Below are 22,709 nucleotides of genomic sequence, written 5' to 3' on the forward strand. Positions count from 1 at the left end.
CAGGCTGGAATGCCGCCTCTCTCCCCCTCCATTTGAATCAATGGAGAGACGTCAGAGGAGAGGGGGTTTCCTCCTACTGGGGACGGGCAAGCCTGCCTCCAGTGCTTCAGGCCGGGACGGTGCTCGCTAATAGACCAGCGCTGTGTGCGGGAACTGGGCCGCGGTTACAAAAAAAAAAAAAAAAAAAAAAGACCACAGCACCTGCATCCCCTTGCCGGCACCGGTCTATTCATGGTAAAAACTGAAAGGCCATGTACGGTTGGTACACACTTTAACCAAAGTCCAAAAATAAAATAAATCTTTTCATTAAAGTTTCTGAGTTCCAGCCCTGGACTAGCTAAAAATACTGCCCAAAATTTGGCAAAAAAGACAAAATCCCGACAAAATCTTGGAGTAATTTTTCCCCACACCTGCCTAAAACCTTTGCACAGTACTGTATTATGATCACTGGGATGAGACTGGATTCCAACCCATTTGATTCTATGTTTCTTATATTATCTTTCTCTTTCTATATGGATCTCTAAGGTGTGGGGAAAGGTGTTACATCTAGGCATCCATACATTCAATAACAGGGCAGGGTAAAATAATGGAAATAATCATCGGCTTTGCAGACAATCACCCTTTGGTTTTCTGAAAATCAGTAGCTGGGCTTCTTAGGGGCCACTTTATCTTCTATACCTGATCCATCTGGATTCTATTAGTAGTGTGATACAGACAGGCCTCCTGATGGCACCTGCAGAGAAGCAATAGGATATGTGAATTTTTAGCTACAGTGTCTGTGTATGGAAACACCTTATGGAGAAAGGTAATGCCCACTTGTCAGTGTAGTTACATCCGTCCATAAAAAGAAACAGATGAACAGCAGATTTCTAAGAAAAGAAGCTCCAGCGTGTCTGCTGACATCTGCCACCATCTAACTCTTAAAAGCGATATATATATATATATATATATATCTCCTGCTGCATATATATATATATATATATATATATATATATATATATATATATATATAATCTCCTGCTGCCAGATTCGATTCTATGTATAGTCCCGACAGTTTGACTAAATTTAGCACTGCCTGTAAAACTTGTTAATGTGCGGCTTTTTTGCCAGGAAATGTAATACTCAATATGCAATCCTTTCATGCCCATATTCCAGCTCCTGTCTATTTAAACTCTGCCTCTCCCTCAGCTAGGAAATGGGGCCATAGAACAACCATGGAGGCACATAGTGTGAGGCCATCATCAATCGCTTGCTTTTATAATGGACTGGAGTGTGTAGCAATGCTCGGTTCAGCCTCTGCTCACAATGATTCCTATGAGCCAAGCCGGGGTCTTCACCGCAGTCTGTAGAAGAACATGACCTGGATTAAAGCTGTCCATTGTAATTGGGAAAGGAGACATGCTTAAATGTACAATGCTGCTCGGAAGAGATAATAGACTGGCATGTTTGGCTGTCTAAGGCTGCAGAAGCAGCACAGATATATAACAAGGATGAGATATTCCTTATTATGGTGCACGGTGTGAACAGTAGGCTAGTATCGCTCCCCGATGCAACATGACTTGCTTAAGCAGACGCACATCCTACTGATGAACAGAGTGTGAGCTACAAGTACTCAATATAGGCTTTTTTCCAAGCTTTGGATTGATAAACTTCCACATGTTCTTTAGGCCTCCATATTAATCACTCTCTGCTGGGGTGCTCAGTGCTATACTGTAGCTACTTTATTGCAAAAACAGCCCCACCCCTGCCCTCAGGTTGTGCGCGGTATTACAAATCAGCTCCATTCACTTTAATGGAACTGAGCTGCAAAACTCACATCCAAATCGAGGACAGGAGAGATGCTGTTTGTAGAAGAATGAGTTTTTTTCTAAGCTCCTTTAAAGGGGTTGTCCAGCTATTTTTTTTTTCTTTCAAGTCAACTGGTGTCAGAAAGTTATACAGATTTTTAATTTACTTCTATTTAAAAATCTCGAGTGTTCCCATACTTATAAGCTGCTGTATATCCTGCAGGAAATGTTTTATTTACATTCAAACACAGTGCTCTCTGCTGACATCTCTGGCCAAGACAGGAACTGTCCTGAGCAGGAGAGGTTTGAGGATTTGCTACTGTTCTGCTGACATGGACAGAGGTGGCAGCAGAGAGCACCATTTCTGAATCTAAATAAAAGAACACTTCCTGCAGGATATATAGTACCTTATAAGTCTGGGAAGACTTGAGATTTTTAAATAGAAGTAAATTACAAATCTACAGAACTTTCTGACACCAGTTGATTTGAAAGAATTTTTTTTTCGCTGGACAAACCCTTTAAACCCATTTCATAAGACCTAAAGCATCCCTGTTATGGTTCTGGCTTCTTATATTTCATCGCCAGACACAGCTGCTGACAGAAGTTCACACTGCTGTGGAGTTCAGTGCACAAGTCCTATTCTTCCTAATAGGGATCGTGCACGGAACGGACGTTGTATGACATGTTATACAGCACTGTGCTAAGGCAGTATAAATAAGTCAAAACGGACACCCGTATAACATTGTGAAGCATAATACCATAAATGTAAGACATGCAGCAACGTTGTGGACTTTATGGGGAGGGAGTGAATCAGCATCTGAGCCAGTTTCACTTTAAAGGGTTTATCCAGCGCTACAAAAACATGGCCACTTTTCCCCATACTGTTGTCTACAGGTCATGTGTGGTTTCAAAACCCCACCCAAACTGGAGACAACAGTAGGAGGTAAGTGGCCATGCTTTTGTAGCACTGGATAACCCCTTTAAACCATGCTTGAAAAATCTCCCCCTATGTTTCAAGAATAAAACTCGGTAACACAGCAATGTAGAAAGGGAAACCATGTTATTCTTTATTAAAGCTTCCTTGGGAAATCAGCAGTGAAGATAAATTATATTTCTGGATTTACGGAGAAGTCGCCGGCCATCAAGTATTTCACCAATGATAAAAAATAAGTTATCTCCAGTGGAAAAATTACAAAAAAAAAAAAAAAAGTGGTCAAATTTCATTTCCAAGTTACATCATGTTCCGTGATCTGTTTATATACACCCCCGCAATGTACAAAACAAGTTATATCAAAGGGACCATGTAGTGCAGAAAAACCGCATCTGAAGTCTGTAATTTCTTTCAATCCAAGGAGAGAGTTTCCATAACATGTCCCAAGGGTCTGGAGCATGACTCTGATGTCACTTCACACGACGGTACCTCTTCTTCACGTCCTCCGTGTCTTTTGTCTTTTTTGAAGTCTCTTTGCGTCCTCTGCGTTGGCAGTATCAGCTCCTGTCTGTCCAAGAGCATAAACTCCTTGCAGGCGGCTTGTCAACTGCAGCAGCAAGGGAATCAGCTAGCAAAGGGGAGACAAGGGAATCAGGACTGCATCAGTCAGAAAAAATTATTGCCTTCATGACTGTAGTGTATAGATGAGGCCAAACATTAAATAGGGCCGCACACTCCAAAGGTTACACATAAGTCTTTTTACTATTTACAGTAGATAGACCAGTAAGTATCTGGTGGTCTGCAGGTGCCCTCCCTGTGCCCTTAGGCTACCCTGCAATCTCCAATTTTGATACAGCCAAAAAACGGCCAAGGCTTAGGATACTATTACATGAAACGATAATCGTCCCTATCCAGCCGATTATCGTTCCGTGTAATAAACACAACATTCAGCCGATGGTCATTGTCATCGGCTGATCGTTGATATAGGATTGGACCTATAATTAACTATGCATCGCTATATGTAGTAGCGGTGCGAGGCTGACGATATGCACAGAAGAATACATTATCTATGTATGCTGCAGGGCTCCTCTCGCGCTGCGCTTCCACTCGATGCAGCTTCAGAGCGGCCTCTCTGAGCTGACAGGCCGCTCAGCAGATCACAGGCAGGGACCGCCGCAGCCAGTGATTGGCTGGGCGGCCTGTCAGCTGAGACAAGCCACTCTGAAGCTGCATCGGGTGGAACCCGGGGAGAAGCAGAGCGTGAGAGGAGCCCTGCAGCCTGGACAGGTAATGTATAAAGTTTGAACAAGGGCTGCAAGGACATCAGTAACGATACCACCCTTACACAGTGATTACATAGTAAGGCTTCTCAGGCATGATAGTGAGTATTTTACATTAAAAAGGAGTAGCTAAACTACTTGTAGTGATGGGTGGGTTGCGCACACACACACACACAAAAAAAAAAAAAAAAAACACTTTTGACATATCATAGAAACAAATGTTTGATCGATAGGGGTCTGACTGTTCATACCCCCATTGATCATTAGATAGAGCTGACTTGATTAAAAGGTTGTCCAGGTAAAAAAAAAAAAAAAATCAGCTTTTTTCGGCAGCTCCACAGGAATGAATAGAGGGACTAGTTAGTTTTGCCTCGAGTGAAGCATTTAACCGAGTGCTTCTCCCGTTTATACCAAATGATCGGTGGAGATGTCAACACCCCGACTGATCAAAAGTAGTGATGAGAAAATTTACAGTACTAGTGAAGTTCTTCTCTGAAAGTGCCTGGAAAAGCTTTTTGAGGCACCCAGAGACTGGCAACAAGCCCATCGGCCAAGGCTAGCAAAGTGCTTCATTTCGCTAGTACTGTAAATTTGCTCATCCCTAAATGATAACATTTGATATGTTTCAATGACAGTGGAGCACAACCCGTGCCCCCCAGCTGTTGCAAAAGTACAACTCCCATCATGTCTGAACTCTTGTCAAAAGTTTTTTTTTGTTTTTTTTTAAAGTGACAGGGACTCTAAAAGTAGCATATGTCTTGACTTAAGACAGTGGAGGAATAACAGTAAGGGCCCTATTTGGCAGAGCGATAATCGGCCTGATTCAGCCAAATATTGTTCGGTGTAATAGAGACAAAGATCAGCCAATGAAACGATCATCGGCTGATCGTTTCTCTAGGTCCAGACCTAAAATCATTGGCTGCCGACTGACGCTTGAAGAAGTTAATACATTACCTGTCCATGCTCCCAGTGTTTTCCTGCACGCTGCATGCATTCAGGCACCGCACAGTGCAACTTCAGAGCGGCCTTTCTGAGCTGACAGGCAGTGGCAGTCCCAACCAGTGATTGGTGGTGTCGGGAAGCATACAGAACACAGGTGAAGATGGGTATTGTGTTAACTGTTTGGACAAGGACTGCACAGACATCACTAATGAGGTCTGTGCAGCCCTTACTAAAATATTATCAGACTGTGTAATAGGCCCAGTAAACGAATGCCGATCTAGCGGATTGGCTCCCCTTTACAAAACTGATCAGGCCTTCATCGGCCCGTTTAATAATACCCTAACTCTTGAATAAAGGAAAGTTTACATTAATCACAGTGTAAACACATAGTTTTGCGATATTTTATTTAAACTACCTAGAATATGATGCAAGGATGTGCTGTATTCAAATCAGTGGCCAATGGATGCAATGTTCTGCCGATTTGCGCTTCTCCATGATTATGATATGGCATATTCTCTAGTTACCAGTAAGTTAGTGAGAGGTTCTTAAAGGGGAACCCATCATGTAAGCTAAGCTGCCCTAAACAGACACGCTGTTCTCAGCAGGTTGTGCCTTACTTGTGTACTATAGGTCAAGAGAACCTATACTTAACGGCGCGCAACCAGAGACAGAGGCCCCTGTAGCTGTCCCTTTCCACCCAATAATGATTGACAGATTTCTTCCTATTATTGTGCGATAGCAAAAATTCATCAATTGGATCAGTGGGGCGGCTGCAGAGGGGTCTCTTCTCTTGCTGTGTACCACTTGATGTAGGTTTTCCTAACCACTGAAATTAGATGGTCTGTCCCTATGTTATGCTGCCCTCATATAACCTGCAAGATTTAAAGGGGTAGTGCACCAAAAAAAAATTTCTTTCAAATCAACTGCTGCCATGAAGTGCCAGAGATTTGTAATTTACTTCTATTAAAAAATCTCAAGCCTTCCAGTACTTATAAGCTGCTGTGTGTCCAGCAGGAAGTGGTGTTTTCTTTCCTGTCTGACACAGTGCTCTCTGTTGCCTCCTCTGTCCATGTCAGGAACTGTCCAGAGAAGGAGCAAATCAGCATAGAAAACCTCTCCTGCTCTCCAGACTGGAAATAATACCATTTCCTGCTGGGCATACAGCAGCTGATAAGTACTGGAAGGCTTGAGATTTTTTAATAGAAGTAAATTACAAATCTCTGGCACTTCATGGCAGCAGTTGATTTGAAAGAAAATCATTTTTGGTGCACTACTCCTTTAAGAACTTTCCACTGACTTACAGGTAACTAAAGAATATACAATCTGAATAATGATGGGGTCAGGCAACAGGAGAGGCGCCGAGTAGCAGAACACATGGCACTCTGCACAATAAGGCAGAAACCTGCATTAACATTGTGATTAATGTGAACACGGCTTGATTCAGGGACTACTGTGATTCTAATTGACCGGCCTAATATGTCTAAGCAAATTAAAGTGTGACCCATACTTAGAGGCTGGCGTTTGCTTCTGCGAGAGTCCTAATTATACACAGGGTTTACTTAATGGACTTGGCCATAAAAATGTTTAAACGCGGCAAATGAAAGGGAAAATGTTCCAATCCACCATGTTACAATTTCCCAGGAATGGGCACATGAGCTGGATCTCCTCAGTGCAATTAATGACACAGCCTGACCTATTCTCCAGCCAAAAACTATTTACACATGTCAAGTTAACAAAGTGTGACGGATGCTTCCACACATCTCACCAGCATCTCGGCCTTCTTATGTAATGAGACACCGCAGACACACACTGGTCATTATTCAGCCTCTTAAGCCATTACTATCAATACAGTAAAGGTCATTCTCATAATGAGACGTTCCGGTTACAGTGGATTTAAAGTAGCAGAACGGTCTGAGGAAGGTATAGATTTCTGGAACAAGGCAACAACTCAATGGCATTAGGATACAAGGGCCAGGTGAGAATGTACATCTACAGCTGCCTTAAAGGGACATCATACATTTCAAACAGGCTGAGATGGAAAGTGTATATATAGGTATAAGCATGATTGCGGTTATTCGCCTACAGAACATTCACAGGGTGTATACAGTATAGCTAGATGTGCCAATATATAAGTGTTGGCCCCAATCTATGTATTAGATGCAGACCTTTAAAGCAAATGCACCATCAGTACATTTGCTTTAAGTTTTGCACATGGATAGAGCAGCGCAGACATGGGGAAGCCGGTGCCGCAATCCTTTTTTGAACCGCAGCCCGCTTCCTGCGCCATTCTATTCCCGGGATTTATAGACCGGCATCATCCATACAACAGCACAGATTTTAATAATACTTCCAAGCCTGTATTCCAGTTGTACAGACAAGGCGAATGATTTGTGATATCATATAAAAGGCTTCAATATATTTCACCCCAGTATTTGGTGTATTACTATGGTGAATATGGGAACTGGCCAGAGTCTGACATATTCCTAGTACATGACCCAATGACAAGCCGAACTCCTTTACCCTGTGGATAATGTGGGGGTTGGAAGTGCAGCCCATTTAACCATGCAGTTACCTTATCATACTTGTAACCTGCCAGCAGCAGCAATAAGGTCAGAGGAAGCGCCAGGTAGGAGCCCTGAACAACGTCCTGTTCAGGCAACTTTCTCTGCAATTCAAGCAAAAAAAAATTTTATTCATATAATACATATATAGTGAGATTAAGACATCACAAACTTAATGTTTACCTGTTGTTATAACTTTTCAAAATCTAAAACTATAGATGTGATACATAGGAAGTTTGCAATTTACGTTCATTTTTTTTTTTAGTTATAATGGAAAACACAGCACTTCCTGTTTTCTGCCTTTTTTTTTTTATTATCAAAGAATCAGAAAACAGGAGGTCCTGTGCATCCCAGGTCACCTGAGCACTCACAGAGAGCTCTTTAATTAAAGAGTCAGAAAACAGGAAGTGCTGTGTTTTCCATGATAACCAAAAAAATAAAAAAACTAATGAAACTCTCTTTATATCACATCTACTGTTGATTTCGATTTTGAAAGTTATAACGACAGGTACACTTGAAAGAGACTCTGTACCCACAATCTGACCCAAACCCAAACCACTTGTACTTTCGGATAGCTGCTTTTAATCCAAGATCTGTCCTGGGGTCCATTCGGCAGGTGATGCAGTTATTGTCCTAAAAAACAACTTTTAAACTTGCAGCCCCGTGCCCAACTTGAGTATCTGTGCCCTAACTTTGCACCACCCCTCCATCCCTCCTACCCACCCTCTTCATCATTAGGAATGCCCCTAGAACATTTTCTCCAGTCTGAACACTGCATAGGTGCCTTAACGATCCAGCCCATGTGCGGTATTTACACAGCTAATGAATAGGAGAATACCTGCCTGGAGCATTCCTAATGATGAGAAGGGCGGGGAGGAGGGACAGAGAGGGTGTGCCAGGCTAATGCATACACAATCTAAGCCCCGGCCGTTGGGCACGGGGCTGCCAGTTTAAAAGTTGTTTTTTAGGACAATAACTGCATCACATGCCGAATGGACCCCAGGACAGATCTTGGATTAAAAGCAGCTATCTGACGGTACAAGCTTTTTGAGGAAGGTCAGACAGTGGGTACAGAGTCGCTTTACGTTTTAGCTCTCAAATTTCTATCTAATTCCCTAAGCTTCGATAACTGCGGTACATAATACTCTACCTTGTTATAACAATTAAAGTATACAGACTGCAAATGACTGAAGCTAATAAAAACCATACAAACACTAATTTCTTAATTCTAGATTGGAAATCGAGACTACATGCTGAGGTGTGTATACCAACAGGGCTTTAAGTGGATCACTGAGGATACTATAGGATTTAAACATATGGCAACTCCAAGGGGCTCCACGCACCTGCACCAATCTACAAGTGCAGCAGTCAGCCAGAAGCGGTCTATGCAGACGTCTATGCAGTTTCTTGCCTGAGGCAATGAGTATAGGAGTCATGGATAAGATTCCAGCTGACTGCTGCTAGTGTAGGACGGGGGAACAACGCTGAATCATGTGTTCCTTCTCCGCCTGTGACATTTACAGCTACTCAGAAAAGCAAAGTTATATGCATGTGCATTACAGACAAATATACATGCATGCATAACCCCTGCACTGTGAACAATCTTGCTTCTTCCATTTCGCACTAATAAATATATGTGTGTACGTGCAGACATAACTAGGGTATGACTTTTAGATTGGAACATTTTCTGGGCAGAAATAAATGTGTAGACTGACCGTAGGATTAAAGGTGAAAGTGATGTGCTTATTGTATCCCTGTGTGCTGAATGAAATCTGTGGCAGCGTGTAGTCATACTGAGATTTTGGTAGAGTAGAATCCAGCTGTACCACATAGGTCTGAAAAAAAAAAAAAAAAATGTATATACACACATAGACGCACATTATCTGTACAACTGCCAATGACAAATCTCTTAGCATTTTTACAATCACAATTTCTCCTCTCCAAGAATAGAGGAACTGGAATACGGGCGCAGGTTAAAAATAGGAGGAATAAAAAAAAATGCAAATAAAGATTTAAATTAGAAAAAAAAAAAATGTCAAGTGTCAATTTGAAGCTGTTTAAAATAAATAAAAAAAAAATAAAAAAAAAAAATAGGAGGTTCCCATAACACTACAGTAGATTTATTCATCTGGACCGGCCTCTTCATCAGGTGTTTTAACTCCTCCTATAATACCTGATAAAGAGGTTGGTACAGTCTTGTAAAGCTTGTACAAGAATACCACCACAATGTGTGCTATCACTTCCGCACCATGGAGCGCTGTCCTCTTTTGCTTTTTTAGTTATTACATTGACACACATGGTAACAATCTTTGCTAGGATAAAACCTAACGTAACTGTTCATTCTTTCGTTTCATTTCACTCTACACCCTATTAAGTTAAAGTATTAAGAAATAATATATGCAAGTATTACAAAATTACCTCTCCGTCTCGGAGTAGAGGTGGGAAATGGAAAAAGAGAGATTGTCCTAAAGACACAGACTGGATTGGGTTGTCCAAATTTTCACTTTTATATAGCTTTACCTAAATTTAAAGAAAAGAAAAAAAAAAAATCACAACTTTATATAAATCACACAGTTCAACAAATTTTAAAGATCACACAGAGCCAAAACAAAACAAAAAAATCTGTGCTTTAACCTGGACAATGTATTATAAAAGGTATGTGTATATAAAGAAGACTTAACTACTCAATACTGTATGTTAATAGTGTATAATTGTCTATTTTTTTATTATTATTTTATATATTTATTTCCTTATACACACACACACACAGTAAATATTTTTTCCCAATTTATTTTTAATAAAACTAAATTTATTTCCTCACTGAACACCACCACTATAGGATGATACACCCCATTTTATGTGCATAATATAATAATATTAACCCTCTCCCGCCGCTGAACCCGGGACCCGCCACAAATGGCACAGGCGTAGCTCCTACACCTGTGTCATCCTGTGCAGTAAATTAACGTTGCTGCACCACCAAGCATAAGCTGCAGCGACGTTAATTTACTGCACAGGATGACGCAAGCGTAGGAGCTACGCCTGTGTCATTTGCGGCGGGTCCCGGCTATCAGTGATAGCCGGGGACCCGCCGCAACTCTGAGCACTATGATGAATGAGGTCATGTATTTTTTCCCTTCCTACATAAGTCAGTAGCATTCAGCTGTTATAGCTAAACTTTTGACGTTTCCTTTACAGCGCCCACTGTAAATTAAGTTAAACATAATACATGGCTGGGCCTGTGGGACGAGTAGATACTTTGTGGGTCTCCCCTCTAGTCCATAAAGTGGGATTTGGGGGGGGGGGGGGATTTGGTCGGTCACGCGAGGACACACACTTGCACTAGATTCCTAGACATCACATGCATCTAATTCCTACACTATATGTGTTAATTTAGACCTAATCCTTTCTTTGTTTGAGGGGCGTCACACAAACATCAGCCACATCAATCTAGCTATTGTATTTGATACATACAGCGAGTACATTCTGATTCTTTGATTGCCAGACCAAGAATTGTGCTTTCTGTATCAGAAGGACAAGGGCTCCCCCTGGTGGTCTCAGTATTTATTTTTCCTATAAATAAAATTACACCACCGCATACACAGCCATATGATTAAAGCCACAGCGCATTCAGGCATTATGGCACAACATTTCATCATATATTTATTAGGATCATGCTCCACATGTATATAAAGGCTAAGACTTACCAATAAGGTGGACAGGTGGTCAGGTGACGTTATTACATTTCCACTCAGATCAAATTGGTTGATTTGACGGAAAGCAATAATGTTAACATCTTCTATATCGCTATCGCCGACCTTTCAAAAGAGAAGATGTACTTAATGTTAGTGGGGACACAAAGCATGCACGCAAACAGTGGTTTATAGCCATCACCTGTCTTCTGACATTCTACTATTCTAATTTCACACCTAGCACAGAGCTCGGAGCCTTCCGGAGAGCCGGCTTTGTTGGTGGCCCCTGCCCCCACTACACAGCCTGACTCCAGATGAATTAATATGGTTCAACTACTATAATTAAAACTCCTATAGGCCCCTGGGAAGAAGAGTTAAATCTCCACAGAGAACAAAGCCTGATGTAAGTGAATATATTTTAACACAAAAAAAAAAGTGACATCTGCTCCAAGAATTCAGGAAAATCATAACTACACTGACAGATTTCAAAGTATAAAAATGATTCATCTAAAAACTGGCAGTAGCAGATCATCCGCAAATGTCAGAGTACATCTGCCTTGTCTGGAACACGAGAACCACCCACAAATCACTGACTCAAGGCCTTCATCGCCATCTTCCAAGTATCCAAGTCACGTCAAAACTTTGTCTGACATGTCAAAATACTTTTCATCTTACACAGTCTAGCGTTCCGACCCTCACCAAGCATTGGAGCTAGGAGAAGCACTTGACTGAGCACTTTAGGCTACGTTCACACAGAGCAAAAAGGGGCGGATTACGCGAGGAAATATTTCAGCCTGAAATCAACTGACGCTGAATTCAGAGCAGAATATAAGCAGAATGTATGCAGAATCCCTGCGTATTCAGCTAGGAAAGTGTTCAGCTCGTAATCAGCTCTTGACAAATTCAGCGCGGAATACTCGAGGAATCTGCTCTGAATCCGCATGCATTCAGCGCTGAAATTCAGCAAGTATTTGGCGAGTAAACTAGACTATACCAGAATATATACTAGAATCCTCCTCCCCCCTTTTTTCCCCATTTCCGCGCTGATTTAGCGAGTAATTTCCGCTTGTATTACGCTTGTATTCCGCGCTGAATACGTGCGTATTCAGTGCTGAAACAGAAAATCAGAGCCCCATTGGTTTGTATAGGCTTTCGCTAGCGGAAAGCGGATTAGTTTAGTGCGGACATTCCACCGTGTGAACTGCAGAGCAGAATTTCCATTCAACACAATGGAAATTAGCTCTGCACCTATTTTAACAGCTGAAATTTCAGCGCTGATTCAGCGCAGAAATTCAGCTGCTTTTGCTCTGTGTGAGCGAGCCCTTACTCACCCAGCTTTTTCCACCTTGCTGTCTTTACAGACTTACAATGGCAGACAGGAACGCTCACTGCCGATAATCGGCCCATGTAAAAAGGCCAGTGATCAGCTGACAAGAAATCTTCAGTTCATCAGCTGATCACATTTACTGTACTGGCATTAGAATTAAAGGGGTAGTGCAGCGCTAAGAAATTATTCACAAAATAATACACATTACAAAGTTATAATTATGACGCGGCAGAGGGGGGGGGGGGGGGGGGGTCGGCATGAGGGATGGCAGGAGCGGGTCGGCCGGCCTCCCAAAGATTACATCACTGTCAGAAGACGGCGGACGGGGGTCGACGTGTATCAGGTATGTATAATGCACTATACTTCCGGGTCCACAGGCGGGGAACACGGGAAGGGGGCCATTCACATACATAACATACATTACAAAGTTGTATAACTTTGTAATGTGTGTTATTTTGTGAATAATTTCTTAGCGCCGCACTACCCCTTTAACAGTAGGCGCCTACACATCTTCCAGTGTAAATGGAAAAGTATGGTCCACTATCAGTTAATAGGCCACACCTTACAGCCATCATTCGGGCGGACTTCCCTCAGGAATGATTGTGCCTTGTTAAGGCATTGCAAACAAGCACCGATCTCACTGATTGGTCCTCCTTTGCAGCACTACACCATGCCCCCCACCCTTTATAACTGGTCCAGGCTGCTGCTCTCTGCCTCCCCCTGCAGCTCTGCCTCCTCAGATTGGCTGCTATGTATAACACAAGATCAACAGGTAGTCAGTATATACTGATTCTAATTACAGCAAGGGCAGAGTAAGTATAAAATAGGTATATAAGAAATTATTGTTTAACTACTATACATATAGTACAGGGAGGGAGCCTTGGTGAGTGGCGCCTATTGATTTACATTACCTAAGAGAAATCAATAACCAATAGTGCACAGAATCAGTACAACTTACCTGTATTGCTCGATATGAAGGCAAAGCACGTTCAATATGGTCATTTCCTTCAGCCTTCAACTGAACATGGTAGACACACCCAGGCTGAGAACAAATGGAAGGAATAGCAGATGGTCACACCGAGAGTACTGGGAATGCTACAGAGGCTAGCAGAAGATGAATGTGGCAGGCTAAATGCTGTCTATATCAGGTTTCAATATATAACAGGTGTAACCGTGCCCCCCGGCAGGTATGACATCCATACTAACCTTTAACCCTCGAAGCCTGAATTTGCCCTCCTCATCTGTGACTGTGTCTTCTCCATAGATCGAGCAGTTGTCCTGTCCCATAGCCTCCACTGACACTCCTTGTTCAGGTTCACCATTTAGAGAGGAAATTGTTCCATAACAACTGCAAAGAGAAAGAGCAAAGGAACGTCACAAAGTCTGCTGAAGACAACAAGGTGATCCCATACTGTCTGCACATGGTCAACACTGAATGGATGGCATTAGACCAGGGGTAGGGAACCTTGGCTGACCAGCTGTTGTAAAACGACAACTCTCATCATGCCTGGACAGCCAAAGCTAAAGCTTTGGCTGTTCAGGCATGATGGGAGTTGTAGTTTTGTAACAGCTGGAGAGCCACGGTCCTCTACCCCTGCAATAGACCATAAAGGGAAAGGTAACATCAACCCAGTAATATGTTTTCAGGTGCTTGAGAATGATGATGTGATGAGACATACCAGGCTGTATAATCTCTGCCGTATACATAGCATCATATCTGTTTTATCTATGGCGGTTGCATACATATCCATAGACTCAATACATTTTGATTATTGTGTAATATATAAGAAGCATAGGAACAATGTATAAAAATGTTCATTAAATGGAAGCGCTCAGTGTTCTGATGACTCATTTAGATGAAATACATCTTTTTAACACAATTAGATAGAGCAATCACACCCTGTACAATATGGTTACTCCGCAGACAATGACAGGCCGCCTTCAAGAGTCATAAACCTCAAAGTAAAAGTCTGCTGGGAAGGATCCTAGGCCGCACCTGACAACATTTTAGTGTTTTCTACTCCATAAAGTTAAACTGCATACCGGGCTGGTTTATTTTATGGAAACGCCAATGAATTTATAATTTAATCATATTTTCTCATTTCATTTACTATAGCCATAACTTAGTTTATCTTTTGCTTAAGGACCTGTTGTAAATTTTGGATTAAGTATCTTGTTGTGTGCGGCTCTCTTGTATGAGGCATACGGTGAACACAACCCAGATGACAAGAGGTAACAATTATATGATGGAGACTACAATCTGGCACAGACGACTGGGCAATTAAAAGCTTATACCTGATGAAGTTGTCGGGACAAAACTAAGCCAGTACATATGGTACCTCTTCTACCTACCATCTTTATATGCTAAGTGTCCCTGTCATTTGTAAAAAAAACTTTTGACAGAGTTACAGAGATGTCTAACGTTTTGATCAGTTGGGGTCTGGGTGTTCAGGTCCTCACTGATCACTACAATAAATAAGGAATAGAGAGGAGCTTGATGCCAGACTGTCACTTTGTAGGTTTTCAGGTTAACCAGGTACCAGGTGCTGAGGAGGGGGCACCTGGTTAAATGCTCAAGTCTCCCATTGTTTTCAATGGGGCTTGATACCCAAACCAACTAGCACTCAAGCATTTTAGGAAAACGTAACAGCTTCTCTCCATGTGATCTCCATCTCGCTGCAGGAGTGGCATTTTGTAGTAAATCTAAGAAGCCCGTCTCCTGCAGAGAGGCTGAAATTTCAGCAAGCCAGGCAGAAAAGAGATCAGTGGTGGCATTTCCCTTTAGACTTACTGTAGTGAGGAGGTCAATGGGGGATCTAAACATCCAGACCCCCTTGGATAAAAACTTTTGATATGTCTATGTAACAAAAGTTTTTTTTTATCAGATGACAGGGACCTGATTTTTCCATTTCTTTCCATCGACATATATGCTGTATCTCTGTATAGACCATCAAGATTACCACTCCTGACCATGTTGCAACAATAGAGTACTAGATCTCTGCAGAACTACACTAGGCTTGTACCTGTCCTAACATCTCTGGACTGACATTACTGTACTGAGAACCTTCTTCTTTCACAACCATTAACTCTCAGACTCCAGAGACCTGACAAACATGTAAGTGTATAGACAGTGACCTGTATGCCGTTCTGTAGCCAGTGATTTTTATCTTCAGGTTTTGTCCTTCTTGTGCCTCTATCATCTGAGAAGATGGCTCAAATCGAAACTCCTTCATCATAGGTTTAAAGTAATACTGACCAGGGCTCTGAAAGAGAAAAAAAAATAAAAAAATAAAAAATATCGGTCGCCTTTCCTTAACACATAACCATGCCATTAGATTCATTATGGTGGCTCTGGGATCTGCTGTCTCAACAATGTTCTACATCTAGTAACAGGATAGAGCCTATTGAGACTTGATTTCCTGTGCTGGACAACAGATAAAGTCAGGATCTAGAAATCTGAACCTTGGCACCTTAACAGGAGTGGTACGTAAGTGATTAACCACTTAGTAAAAGGTCAATCCCTAAGGTTCCTAGGCCCAGAAAAACTTGCACTCCATCTATACAGAAGCAGCAATTGCTAATGGTGTAGTGTGCGGTATACTGGCCTTACGCTTGTGTTAAGAATTTTTTTTTTTAAACCACAAGTCACTTAAGCGTTCCCCAGTGGCTCTCCCTGCCACACCAGGCTTTATTGACATCTCTCTCTTTAGGGACCACCATGATGATTCGTGGTTCAGGCGCTCTTAAAGTGATGACAGGTTCCCTTTATTAAATTCTATCAGCAGAATAGAATAAATAAATTAAACAGCGGCTGTAATAATATTGCATAGTGGCATCAGTCAACCATAAGCTATTGGGGCATTCACTTAACAGATACACCTAAAGATTGTGATATCTTTATGTTGCCTGGTACAGGTTCCTGTGGATAGTGTAGCATAGTCTATTATATATTTTTTAGTAATACACTGATATGCCAGGCGTATACGTGGTGAAAATTACACTTTTTTGGCCTCTGTCTAACCAACAGACCCCAGTTGAGACGTTTACCTCTCAGGAGCTTTCCCATCATATAGGAAAATGGGTCTAAACTATCAAAGATCATACGTTGTAATGACATACAGAGCGACAAACTACAGCACAGAACGTGGGACATAAAGTATTTCCATTACCAGGTTTGAGAAGGTTAACATCCCATTGTCCTGAGTGAGGAGATTGGATCGGAACATTCCACCACTAAGAGATAGAAGCACTCCGGCCAGGGGCTGGTCGTCTTCTGACCGGATCTATGTAGAATCAAAGATCCAAGATAGTGTTAAAAACTTCTAGAAATAAAGCTTTATGTACAATTCAAAAGGGCAAGGACAACAACTGCTTAAGTGACTTATCCTAATACCTCAAATGTAACTCCTGCGAGGGCAAAAGCATTGAAGTCTCCCACGGTTCCATCTACGGCAGTCAACACAAAGCCTTCTTTCTGAGCAGAAATTGTGTACTCCAGGTCGCTGTGTAAAGGTCCCACACTGTGCAAAAACAGGCCATTCAATAGTTCCATGTGGGAATAAACAGACAATACAAAGCCACATACTTAATCAATAAAAGGCCCCAAAACCCAAGGTACAATCTGATTCAACATAAAAAGGCGACTTGTAAAAATTACAGAAACTCATGTGGTTCTTTGCAAAATGTTCATTTTAATCCCTGTGTTTTACAGGACTTGACGTTTCCATTGATTAAGAATTAGCATTTTGCCCCCACCAGTTTTACATTAAGTATTTTCCTCAAGTCCTTACAATTTAAAGTGACCCTTTACATTGGTGAAGTGCCACAAAATGATAGATGTCCCTTAAAGAAGTGGAGACTACTACCACCATTTAAAGAGAACCAATCACGGAAGAATTGTTTTTTTTTTTTATTCCTTAATTCTATTTAAATTACTTTTTTTATTAATATTTGTAAATAGAATTAAAAAAATTTCTGTCCGCGTTTTTAATTTATTCATGTCTCTCTTCAGTGTCACGCGCCGGCTGTTTCCAAAAGAGCCGGCGCGTGACAGGAAGCTCCCGGCATGCAGAGCGGCAGGAAGAGCTCCCATGAGCCCTTGCCCGCCGCTCTGTAAATACACAGTGATCTCGCGCTATACAGCGCGAGATCGCTGTGTATATCTGTCCTAATTAAACCTATTAGTTTTCTCATGAAGATACAGACTGCATTTGCAGTCTGTATCTTATACTTTACCTAATCCTATGTAGCAGTGTAGTGAGCCGGGCGCCATCTTGATGACTGGAACGCACCGCTGGAACGCAAATGACGTCATCAAGATGGCGCCCGGCATTACTGCACCGCTACAAAGGAGTAGGTAAAGTATAAGATACAGACTGCAAAGGCAGTCTGTATCTTTATAAGTAGACTTTATTGAGATACAGACTGCCTTTGCAGTCTGTATCTTATACTTTACCTAATCCTGTATAGCGGTGCAGTATTCCCGGGCACCGCCATCTTCATTACGTCAGTTGCGTTCCACTGCTGGAACGCACCGCTGGAACGCAAGTGACGTCATCAAGATGGCGGCGCCCAGCAATACTTACACCGCTATACAGGATTGGGTACAGTATAAGATACAGACTGCAAAGGCAGTCTGTATCTTCAGGAATAGACTTAGGGAGAGAGAAACTTTTATTATAGGGACAGTTAATTTTAGGTGATTGGTTCTCTTTAAGCACAGTAGTATAAGTAGTAGTATAAGGTGGTTCTCACATTTTTTATTCATGTTTGGTGTATGCAGGGAAGCTTCTAAGGCATGCATGAAACTAACCCATAGGACCCCACAGACCTCAGCTATGCTTTAGGCATATGTCAGGTAGGTGTGCATTGCATATTTTTTTCATGTATAGTCAAATATCCATCCCATAACAAAAAAAGGATACAGTGCAGTATGTATATTTGAGGCTGAGTTCACACTACGTATATTTCAGTCAGTATTGTGGTCCTCATATTGCAACCAAAACCAGGAGTGGATTAAAAACACAGAAAGGCTCTGTTCACACAATGTTGAAATTGAGTGGATGGCCGCCATTTAATGGCAAATATTTGCTGTTATTTTAAAACAACGGCTGTTATATTGAAATAATGGCCGTTATTTACGGTTATATGGCGGCCATCCACTCAATTTCAACATTGTGTGAACAGAGCCTTTCTGTGTTTTTAATCCACTCCTGGTTTTGGTTGCAATATGAGGACCACAATACTGACTGAAATATACGTAGTGTGAACCCAGCCCAAAGTTGTATGAGGCACTGGGTTGCGGAGGTGTGGGGGTGGGAGTATATTTGTTTGTGTGTGTGTGTGTGTGTGTGTGTGTGCGCATGGATGTCCTGTGTTTATGTTTGGATGAGTTCTCACCATTTGACCCTATGAGCTGTCGAGATAGATGGCAAGTTCTAGGGCTAAACTGGTTCTTTGTGTAAGGGTAATCCCCCACAATGTGGATTCAGACATCCCCAAAATTGTTTTAAATTGCAAAATAAATCAGTTTATGCTGAACCAATCCACTCAGCTCAGTCTGTAGCATAAGTTTTCTCTTAAAAAAAAATCTAACCTGTATGACCCCTTATCATCAGTAAAGACAGTAATGAGAGGTGAAGCCGCTCCTTTCTCGCTGATCACAATTTCAACACCCTCTAATTCAGGATGGATCTGTCCCTCCAGAAACAAGCCGGCTTTCCCATGAATTTCTATTAGCTTTCCGGGGCAGCTTTCTGAAATTGAGAAACCAAGAAGATTAGAAACAGGTTGTACAAATTGTAGGGCATACATGTCATGTAAATACAGACTCAGCCATATGGAGTAACTAGACATGTCTCCCATGCTTCAGTTGCTTACCTCCACTGACTACAGTCTCCACAGAAGGGGGATAGAAGAGGAGCTCCTTAGATGAAGGTGTGACTGTGATCTTCTCACCAGATCTAAAGCCAAATAAAAAGAAAAAATTCAGTACAGCGGTTCTGTATCTGTCAGTAACTTGTGAAGACATACATGGTTGGACCATTAACTTGCAGCCTTCCTAACTCATTGTATGAAAAATGAGAACTCACCTTGCCCAGTAAGAGAATTCATAAATAAAAGGTCCCTGGAGCTCCTCCACAACCTCCAGAGTTGGTGGCTGTAGATCAGTCTCTTGTGGATCCGATTTTGCTCTCTCCAACCTTCGAGCTTCAATCTCAGCGAGCTGCTGCTCTCTCCGTGTCTCTTCAATAGATTTCAGTGGCCCTAAGACCAGGGCTGGCTCAGTGTCTATAGAGGATCTGATTGAAGGCAAGAAACAAGAAGATACATTAGAAGATGTATGCCTACCACCCTACAGATGTGCCGATACACCATGCTCCAACACTACTCATCCCACTGCCGCTACAATGTGAAGCAGGTGGACAGGCCGGGAAACGTGTCAACTCTGTTGATGTTTTATGTGTAACCCCAAGTGTCCCCCCAACCATGCAATATCTGGAGACCTTAATAAATATGCAAAGCCACCCAAACAACTTACACTTTTGTTAGCTGTACCCGCCCCAAGTGGTGGGTTTGGCCGTTGACTGACCACCAACAGATGTTGATGGTGGAGATAGGGGTCCGGTGTGATGGAAAATCACTGCTGACCCCTTTGTTCTGGGGGAGATAAGCTGCAGCCAGGGCTCTAGCTGAGGTGTAACCCTCCCTCCCCATATAGAAAACAGGAATTCTTGGAAGTGCGGAACGTTCCTGTGTATTTGAGGATTGGGGCCAGTCGGGAGCGATAGCCAACGGCTGAATGATCGTCCGGCTGTCAGCTATAAGGTGTATGGTCACCCTAAGGCCCAGCCAGAGGCTGTGATTGTACTTGCTCTTACTTAATAGTGACGGTGACATCCATTAGTTTGTCAGCTGTTATGGTCCCGAGGACATGGTGTCGCACTGCAGTCAGGGTAAGGATACTAGGGGAGGACCTGTGAGGTATAAAGAACACAGACATGTTAGAGTTTAGCAAAAATGACCTTTAAACCAGGTTATTCTATTAGTATGTATTACATTACATATACATCAGGATGTGAGCGACACCATCCTTGAAATTTGCAATATTTATTTTTATGCAATATCTTCAGACTACTGTGTCACTCTTCTTCAATCCCCCTTAGCTACACAGTATGTTTTTACATAGATATGCAGTAGAAAATATACTGTTAGATTCGCATGTTCTCATAGCCAGCATCCAGATTATAGCAGCCGCTGGCGTCCTAGTATCAGAACATTAGATTGTGATCACATCTGGTAATAACTGCTGACATTGCAATTTATCGAATGTTAACATAGGTTAGAAAAACTGCTTACGTGTCATATGTGTAATAGGCATGTTCAAAGCGATGGCAGGATCTCGGGGTGACCTTGTAAACACCTGGAAACAATATTAATGAAAGAAGAAATCAGCAGCTGTAGGCAGGAGAGAGTCACATCACAATATAAGGCATTGCTTATCCTCCCAATTCATCTTTAATTAAAATCTTGCTTATGCTGACAGATCTCTGCCCCCTGCAGGCACACAGAGGATGGGGAAATGCACCAAAAAGCACTTCCCTACAGATGTTAAAAGGGTACTCTGGAGAAAAAAAAATGTTTTTAAATTAACTAGTGTTAAAGTAAAATGATAGACTTGTAAATGACTTCTTACATTAAAAAAAATCTTAAGCCTTCCAGTACTTATCAGCTGCTGTATGTCCTGCAGGAAGTGGTGTATTCATTCCAGTCTGACATAGTGCTCTCTGCTGCCACCTCTGTCTGTGACAGGAACTGCCTTGAGTAGTAGAGATTTTTTTATGGGGATTCAGTAAAGTTTATTATAGCGTATCAGATGTGCTGGATGAAGCTCAATATATGGTTTTCCCAACACTCAATTGGCCAGGCAAAAACCATAACCCTTTACCCATTGCCCCATTGTTGGTGCTGCCAACTCTTACACTATGGGCTCTCCCATTACCCCAGCATGGCTCAAGATAAACAGCAATGTTATACTAAGCTAAATCTGTGAGAATTACCTGGTTTTGATAGGCAGAATCTGTTGACTCCTTTGGTTAGATTGTATACACCAACGTGCTCTGGGGCGTTTCCATCCTGATAAAATTCCTGGGGAAAGAAATTTAGTAGAGTCAGAAGAGGTGACATAAAAGAGGTCAATAAAAATGGCTACAAAACACACCACACACTGAATAAAGTACAAAACAGAACAATTCTATCACCTTGCGGTGGGATTTCTCAGCACAGCATAGCTTATGGGCCTTGTCCACTTGGGACTACCCTGTCTCCTGATCGCTGTACACCGTGATCAGTGTCTTTATCCAGGACCTCTTGTCTAATGTAGACTACACTGGTTACTTCTCTCCCTGCACAACCTCCACTTAGCTGACGTACATTACATTAGCCAGCTGTAATATGGCATGTAGACTAGGACAACAAAAGGTACCGAATAAGACCTCTAAGAAGGGTCTTCATGTGTTCTTCACTCACCAGTGTGATACCATGTGAAAGCGAGCATCTCAGCATGTAACCTGTCTGTCTGAACTCAACACCAACAATGTCATTGTCTGTAACCTCAAACTCCAGGGACTTATTCTTCCAGCACCAATCCTCCTGGATGATACTCGCTGGGAAAATAAAATAGAAATGTAACCACAAATTTCATCAATATCAAGTGTGTAAAATAGGGTAAGACACCAAACCACCTGCTGTACACTGTATACCAATGTGTGGAGGTGATCAGACTTGATGCTCTGTGTAACGTTTAACATTAAGCACGTGCTATAGTAATGCTGCCCATCACTTTTTAAGAAAAAAAAACTACTGTGTAAGTCTGGTATATGAAGCGCCAGGATAAAAAAAAAAATGGGGTCTTCAGCTTTATTCATTCCCCAATTTACCCAAACAAACTATAGTAATGCTGCCTATCACTTTTTAAGCAAAAAAAATATTTTAAAAGTCTTGGGTAAAGCATCAACCTTATAATCAGAGTTGCTGTAAAGTCCAGAGACTGACTAAATGTTGTTCGTCCAAGTCTGTCTCTAGTAAGCACAAAATCGGGACAGAACAAATTATATGGACCGGATATGAGCCTACACTGTTCATGAAAGGTATATCAAGGCTCCCCTCTAATCTCTGACCACCTATAAAG

General features: G+C 41.9%; 1 protein-coding gene across 1 annotated transcript in view; it reads right to left on the reverse strand.

Moving 5' to 3' along the window:
* Positions 1-2,830: 2,830 nt before the first annotated feature.
* LOC138801194 (BOS complex subunit NOMO3-like) overlaps positions 2,831-22,709 on the reverse strand; it is a 42,899-nt gene continuing 23,020 nt past the window's right edge. The window contains exons 15-31 of the mRNA XM_069983750.1: positions 22,049-22,185; positions 21,580-21,667; positions 20,879-20,942; positions 20,401-20,496; positions 19,612-19,821; positions 19,400-19,482; positions 19,116-19,275; positions 16,914-17,040; positions 16,690-16,803; positions 15,656-15,783; positions 13,727-13,868; positions 13,479-13,562; positions 11,209-11,319; positions 9,920-10,021; positions 9,217-9,336; positions 7,513-7,605; positions 2,831-3,346 (exon numbers count right to left, since the gene is read on the reverse strand). Of these exons, the coding sequence (XP_069839851.1) occupies positions 3,215-3,346; positions 7,513-7,605; positions 9,217-9,336; positions 9,920-10,021; positions 11,209-11,319; positions 13,479-13,562; positions 13,727-13,868; positions 15,656-15,783; positions 16,690-16,803; positions 16,914-17,040; positions 19,116-19,275; positions 19,400-19,482; positions 19,612-19,821; positions 20,401-20,496; positions 20,879-20,942; positions 21,580-21,667; positions 22,049-22,185 (1,991 nt within the window). The 3' untranslated portion in view covers positions 2,831-3,214. The remainder of the gene's footprint in view (positions 3,347-7,512; positions 7,606-9,216; positions 9,337-9,919; positions 10,022-11,208; positions 11,320-13,478; positions 13,563-13,726; positions 13,869-15,655; positions 15,784-16,689; positions 16,804-16,913; positions 17,041-19,115; positions 19,276-19,399; positions 19,483-19,611; positions 19,822-20,400; positions 20,497-20,878; positions 20,943-21,579; positions 21,668-22,048; positions 22,186-22,709) is intronic.

The sequence above is a fragment of the Dendropsophus ebraccatus genome, chromosome 9 (genome assembly GCF_027789765.1).
Source record: "Dendropsophus ebraccatus isolate aDenEbr1 chromosome 9, aDenEbr1.pat, whole genome shotgun sequence".
In the NCBI taxonomy this organism is placed as follows: Eukaryota; Metazoa; Chordata; class Amphibia; order Anura; family Hylidae; genus Dendropsophus; species Dendropsophus ebraccatus.